The sequence below is a fragment of the Diuraphis noxia genome, unplaced genomic scaffold (assembly GCF_037042655.1).
Source record: "Diuraphis noxia isolate RWA-SAM2 unplaced genomic scaffold, SU_Dnox_SAM2 contig0001, whole genome shotgun sequence".
In the NCBI taxonomy this organism is placed as follows: Eukaryota; Metazoa; Arthropoda; class Insecta; order Hemiptera; family Aphididae; genus Diuraphis; species Diuraphis noxia.
The window spans coordinates 64,514,263-64,521,291 of NW_028301711.1; the positions used below are offsets into that span (position 1 = coordinate 64,514,263).

The 7,029-nt window shown below is 26.6% G+C and overlaps 1 protein-coding gene across 2 annotated transcripts; it reads right to left on the reverse strand.

Annotated features, from left to right (window-relative positions):
* Positions 1–1,349: 1,349 nt before the first annotated feature.
* LOC107169945 (protein cornichon-like) lies at positions 1,350–6,418 on the reverse strand. Of its 2 annotated transcripts, XR_001506262.2 has the most exons (6): positions 5,972–6,418; positions 4,204–4,272; positions 2,576–2,688; positions 2,358–2,501; positions 2,132–2,286; positions 1,350–1,780 (listed from the first exon to the last, which is right to left on the reverse strand). XR_001506262.2 is itself a non-coding variant. In XM_015519919.2 (5 exons), the coding sequence occupies exons 1-5, from the start codon at positions 6,050–6,052 to the stop codon at positions 2,259–2,261; spliced, it is 435 nt and encodes a 144-aa protein (XP_015375405.1). In that variant the 5' UTR covers positions 6,053–6,418; the 3' UTR covers positions 1,350–2,258. The 2 variants fall into 2 exon arrangements, 1 of the variants encoding a protein (XP_015375405.1); XM_015519919.2 differs by having other exon boundaries at positions 1,350–2,286.
* Between the last annotated feature and the right edge of the window lie 611 nt (positions 6,419–7,029).

The window sequence follows — 7,029 nt, forward strand, 5'->3', positions numbered from 1 at the left end:
TTAAAATATTGTTTAAAAGTCAGCGCTCAACCACATATAATGGTCTCAGATAAAAGTTTGATGATAGATCAATAGATAACTTTGCAGGAATCAGTAAAAGAAGCCTGATTTTTTGACATAAAATGTCATTAGCTCTTGATTCTAAAATGAGAAACATAATTTTTTTAAATCAATACTTGAAATACTTCTAAAAGATAAATGTCTGGAAATTATATACTTTCATTAAATAATGAAGCAACAATCTATTCCTTACTAGTAGGTAATAAGTAGTGATTTATGATATCTTGTAATATTATAACTGAATTTTAGCGAGTTTGCAGCTTAATTTTTAATACATTTAGTGAAAAAGTGATTTGTATGAGGATTTGTTTTTTAAAGTAGGTAGTTAAGTTTAGTAAATAAGTAGGCTAGGTTGAAAAGTAGGGATTGAGAGTATCTTATCAATGAGTATTGTAATGGAAGTATAAATTTTGAATTTAATGATAAACCAGTGTAAACAACAGTAAAACGATTCTCAGCTCTAACAATTTTTACATTTATATTTTTATCTACCTCTATAAGTACATAAACAAACAAATAATACAACCGTAGTTATTTTGTGCCACTGATTTTATGAAATGTATAACCTATTCAACTCAGTTAACCATAGTTCATTATAAAACTAATTTTTTGATTTGTTGTAGCCGAGTTTATGCTCTCTGTAAGAAAGTATAGTTAGTCTGTTATAGTTGTTAACTAATATAAAACTCTCTTATGAAATGTAAGAATGTAATTGAAAGTATCTATTAAACATAATTTGTTTTTAAAAATCACTTTTTAAATTAATTATTCTTTTAAATGAAATATAAATTTTATCATAACTTTAAGAGGACGCTACACAACCATTTGTTGTCTTACAAGTGCATAACATACCAAATTTATGCTCTGCACATCATGTTTAGCTCTGTTAGTTTCAAAATTAGAGTGAATCGACCTATTATGAAACTTGATGTTAAGAATATCTGTGTTTGTATGTGGATTTTTAGGTTTTTTACGATAATTCAATTTTATAGCAAGTTATTCATATAAAAATAAGTTTAAATTAAAGATGCTCATAACTCACTTTTAAACTAAGTTATCATAAAAAACCAACATACAAACACATATAATGTTCTTACCATCAAGTTTTTATTATAGGTATTTACTCTAATTTTTTAAATCAATGGAATTAAACGTGATCTGCTAAGCGTAAATGTATTATGTTACCCACTTGTAAGACAGAGACAATAAATGTATAGTGTCTTCTTAATATGACTATGGACATAAATAAAATGTATAATATTTTCTTATTAAATTAAAATATGATGAAATAATATAAAAATGTTTATGTTTTATTTATTGTTTGGAATAACACCAATGGGCTTTTACAAAAAAGTGTATTATAAGATAGGTTATATAATGTGATAATAGTATAACACTAAACAATATAAGTATAACAGCAAATAAACTATAACAATTAAAGGCTAAAGTTAAACTAGATTATAAAACCTAAGTATTCTTTGCATGGGGTGATTGTGGCCGAAGGGAGTGGGAATATAAAAAGGAGTATGATTACAAACATTGTGTTAATAAAAAGTGAACTAAAACTTGGTAGTCGTACTTACAATTATTATTTATGTATTACAATTAGCCATCTATTAAATAAAATAATTTTTATCATTTATCAGCACAATTAACTTAATTGTAAATTATTTTATTCACAGTTCCAATATTCCAGATTGCCAGTAACATACATATTTACCTGCAAATACAATTTTTCAATTTAGAGTACATTTAATTCAAATGTGTTGTAAAAATTAAAAAATTTAATTAGAGTTCAATAAATTATAAACTTCTTTGTAATTTCAACATATTTTTTAAGACTACCAAATTCACTTTTTTTACCAAAATTCCAACAAAAAATATATTAAACATAATGAAGAGATTTATGAAATCACTAGCTAAAAAATTCTTTACAAAAAAATTTTAAAATACAAAACATTTTTAAAAGATAACCAATTTAATTAAAAATGTAAATTTATTATTATTTATGCAAATATAGGTATATTTTTTTCAACTGTAAACATACAAAATTGGAGATTGTTATTCTTACTGAATTAATTATAAATGTTGGGTTTATTCAATCTGGTGATTATTGTTCCGCTGCCAAAAGTTATATTTAACTTTTAATCTATTATAGGTGTACAAGAAGAATGTTCAGACTTCAGAGGATCTTAGATTTAAGCTGTGATTAATGCTCTTATCATTCTAAAAAAAAATTGAAATAACATATATCAATGTATTAATTAAATTATGTATTGTTAAAATAACTATCTTACCCATATAAGTAGTAAAAAAATGAGAACAAATAAAATGCCAATTTTATCCAACCTTCACGTTGATATCTATTTAATTTATCGGCATTCATAATACTTGTTGGATCATAGAGACCAAAACCAGACATAGCGGGTCTATTTCGATACCTAAAATAATAAATGGTTTATTTATAAATATATTTTTTAACAATTTATGAATACTAAAATCTAAGCACTCTTACTTTGAAATATGATAAGCCATTAATGGAACATTTATAGCAATGGACAACCACTGGCCTCCAAACAAAAACAACAGATTTGAGAAGAAATGTAAAATATATTCTGGAATCACTAACTGAAATAAAAATTATATAATAATAATAATTATTTTTTTACTCGAACAATTTTATCAATGAGATCATACATGAACAGGTAATTTTAAAACAGCCTGTATAACTAATAAATTAAATAAATAATAATAAAAAATAAAAAATGGAATTTTAATTTTAATATAATATATTAAGTAAACTTTCATTATGTTAAATCCCAAAAGGAATGGGAAAAAATTTGAAACATTGAAAAATTCAAGGCATCAAGTTTTTTTTTTTTTTAATTTAATAAATAATTGAAACAATTTGAATGATTAAAATACATCATATGAATACTTAAAATACTAAAACTAATAAAAAATTAAGACGATCACAACAAAATTCTATTTATCATCAGGAGTATTTGAGTCATATATTTGAATTATATAACTTTTTGTCTTTAAAACCAGCTTTTGTGAAGATATTTTAATATTAAATATAGTTTGTAGTGTTGCGCTTCTGTAAGCTTAATCAGACATTCTGATTTTTCAAATATGTTATTTTTGATTTATTAATATTACATATTAACTAATTGTGTGATAATTTTTTTTAGATAAGAAAAAACGATTGTTTCTATAACGAGTTATAGATATTATATACAAGATTAAAACACTATTGCGCCTAATGATAATCTCAAGGAAATTTTAAGATAACAACAAATTTAAGATGAGTTTAAGTGAGTTTGGCATCATAAGATTCAACTGTACTTACACAAAATACAAAATAAATGTAATAATGATTTGAAATGAAAGGATTCCTCAAAATATCTCCTTAATATTTTGCGGTTTATTATCTTTTTAAAGAAATAAATAAAACACAAAAGATTACTTAAAGATATGTTCATAAATTCAAAAAAACCTAGTGTATGGGTATATAAATCAATAATACAAAGCCTCATAGGCAAACATTTGGAATAATAGGATCATGCATACACCATGTATTGTCTCAGTCTTACTGAATATATAACATAACATTTTAGTCAATAGTTTCAATTTTGTGTAACAAACTAGTAAGTAATAACTAGGGTTTGGAAGTTATAGGAGCCAAAAAAGGCAAAATATGCACGAAAAAATTATAAAATATGCTTGAAAAAATGTGAAATATGTAAAAAAAATTGTAATATTGATAATTAAAATATGGCACATAACCGGTTGGCATTTAAGATTTTATTGAGCCCAAAAATTAGTTAAACAAATATATTTTCATTATTTTTGAAATACAAAATAAATAATGTCCCCCAAAAAAACCTAACAGTGAAAAATGGCCAAGTTCCAAACTCTCTCCCAAAAAAGGTTGCTTTCTAATGGATTTTTTCACAATATTAATATTTTCAAACAAATTATGAGAATTGTATTATTTCATACACTCATATATTGCCTAAAATTTAAAATACTGTAAAAATTCACAAGAAAACTTAAAATTGTTCTTTCTTTTGGTCAATTCATTCTGTTTTTAATAATTTATCATTTAATTTTTTTCTCATATTCAATATTTATACATACTGGATTTAAACTGTTGCATTGATCTATAGGATTCTTGCTGTCATTCTTCAGTTCATCAAACGCAATAACCTATAACCAAAATTATTTCAGTTAAAAAAGGATCATAAAAAAAACAAAAAGTAAAAATAATAAATTAACTCTGTAAATAATATGCTTAATTAATTTGAGAAATGCATAATTTGACATACTATAACAAGGTTAATTAGTTTATAGACTATGTAAAAAGCTTATAAAAATAGATAATTTAATGCATGGCCCTACATAGTACCTAAAAATATACCTATTATTCTATTATAGTTAGGAAATACTAAATAATATGTACAATAGCTGATAGGTACACCTTTTAGTAGAAATTATTATTACTATGACAATGATATGAATTATGAGTTGTTAATATACCTTTAGAAAACATTTAAAATTATAGGTAAGCATGAATAATAAACGTAGATTCTTGAATATTCATTTTTCATTACATATTATTTATTATTACCTTAAATAATTAAGTTAATTAGGTACATTATAATTCTGATGTAATTTTTAAAAGTATATGTCTATAACTTTCACAAATCAGATTATTAAGTATAAACATGATGATTTTTTCAGCCTGATCATCCTATTTGTATGCTTTAGAGGGCGTGAATATGTGATACCCACTGCCCACATAATATGTTCTCCTCGTTATAAATGTGTTTAACATAGTAAGTTTTACGCTCAGCATATGACGTTTAGCTCTGTTAGTTTAAAAATTAGTGTATTGGTCTCTTATAATATTTAAAGGTATTTAGATGACCTCATAAGCTTTTAACTAAACTATATTTTAATTTTGAAGTTAGTTATAAATACCTATTAATTAATTATTTAATCGTAAACTTTTTGTACATCTTAAATTACTTATAACCAAGCTTATCACTAACTTCAACATTGAAATATAGTAAAAAGAAGTTAATCTTAATGGTATAAAACTAACATGGGGGGGGGCATCAGGCTCTTGCCCTGTAGACCGTCTGCCTTAAGCCCTTAACTCCTAAAATTTTTTTAATGTGCCATAGTTTATAAAGATAATTCAAATATGTAGGTACCTAATACAAATATTATACAATATTATACAGTAGTAATAAATTAAATTTTCTACCTAATCATAACATAAATATAATATGTTACATGACATATAATATGTATAATAAATTACGATAAATACATTAATTGTTATACCGAGGTATGTCTTAGATTAATTTCTAAACAATGATTTTATTACCATTTATAAAAATAAAATTGTTAAGGACAGAACTTATGCATAGGCATTAGACACAATAGGAGTAATCAAAGGTCTGAATAAAGCAGAATAATTGGATACTTAACTATGCTTTATGTCTATTAATCTATTATTACAACATAAACATTTTGAAATTTAAATAAATACCTATCATATTTTATGGTATAATTTTATGGCCAGCATAATTAGGCCTACATAATATTATAGTGTGATTGATCACTGATCTCTCAGATAATGCTTGTATAATGGCTGTTTTATAGTGAACTGAGTTTTCAGATTTAGCTTGAATAATATGAGTGATTAGAAATATTGGTATACCTACAATGTGTTTCAATATACCTAAGTCACACGTCTACAGCATATTTACCGGGCGCCATTTATAATGACCACCAACGTTAAATCGAATAAACAACCAGAAGAAATAACTCGCAGCGCGACGATAGTCAGAGACCTGAACCTATATAGGTTTGTAGGTTGTAGGTAATAGGTACTCACGTGAAACACCGAGAAGAACAACAGAAAAGCGTCGGTTATCATAGCCACAATGTAGGTGCACGCTGGAAAGTTGAAAGTCATGGCTATCGACGGACGTTTTTGTTGGGCGTAAAGTTGCGGATTTGGACTCTAGGGAGTCGTCAACGTCCTTAAAGTGGGTGTGAGCTGGAATTTAAGATCAACCGGATGTCCGGCGATCGGAAGAACCAAACGAGCGTACAGACGACAACGAAATAAAGAAACAGTTCAATCGAACAACCTTCGAATGTTGAAAGGTAGGCACGTAGAAATGTAGAATGTCTTGACCGCACGAAGAACGACTCTACGATTGTTGAATGTTAATTGTTAACTACATACAACCATTGAGTAATATTTATGTTATAAAATGAACGACGAGAAATGCCGAAGCCGAATCGGTGACATCAATTGCATAATATTTTGAATGTTATAGTGATAACTGATAAGTGAAAACTGATGATGATAAGGAAAATACCGCCCATGAAAAAATAACACGATAGCATTAGATCATGTATTCATGTACCATTATAAATGTACTATATATGATCTAGATCAGTGGTTCTCAACGGGTGTGATATCGCCCCGCAGTGGGTGGTGAAGTGTCACTGGGGGGCATTGAACTAGTTTTGGCCGATAGGGGGGGGGGGGGGGCGGTGGACTAGTTTTGAGTGGTAAAGGGGCGGCAAGCGTGTTCATGCAAAAACGTTGTACGTACGTGGTGCTACCTTAAAAGTAAAAATAACTCATACTTGATAATCCACATAATAACTATCAGTTAATAGGTACTATGTGTAGAGCAATGCACAATAACTTATCTTTTATTGTTGACAAATTTATTATCTTACGAATTACGACTTACTATGTTATTAACGAGTATCTAACTTAAATACCCAATGCCGTAAAACTTGCTAAAAACCACCAAGTTCAATCATCTCACTGAAATCGTGTCTACAAAAACAATAAAAGCAATATAAAATAAAATTGATAAATTATTAAGTTTTTTCAAATGTTTGATTTAATTAATTTACTAGTACTATAAT

Excerpts from the sequence above, each read along its gene's own strand:
- LOC107169945 (XM_015519919.2), bottom strand. The coding sequence starts at position 6,052 with ATGACTTTCAACTTTCCAGCGTGCACCTACATTGTGGCTATGATAACC. Across the intron at positions 4,273-5,971 it reads TGTTCTTCTCGGTGTTTCAC|GTTATTGCGTTTGATGAACT; the intron begins GTGAGTACCTAT and ends TTTTGGTTATAG. Across the intron at positions 2,287-2,357 it reads TTTTTTTACTACTTATATGG|AATGATAAGAGCATTAATCA; the intron begins GTAAGATAGTTA and ends ATTTTTTTTTAG.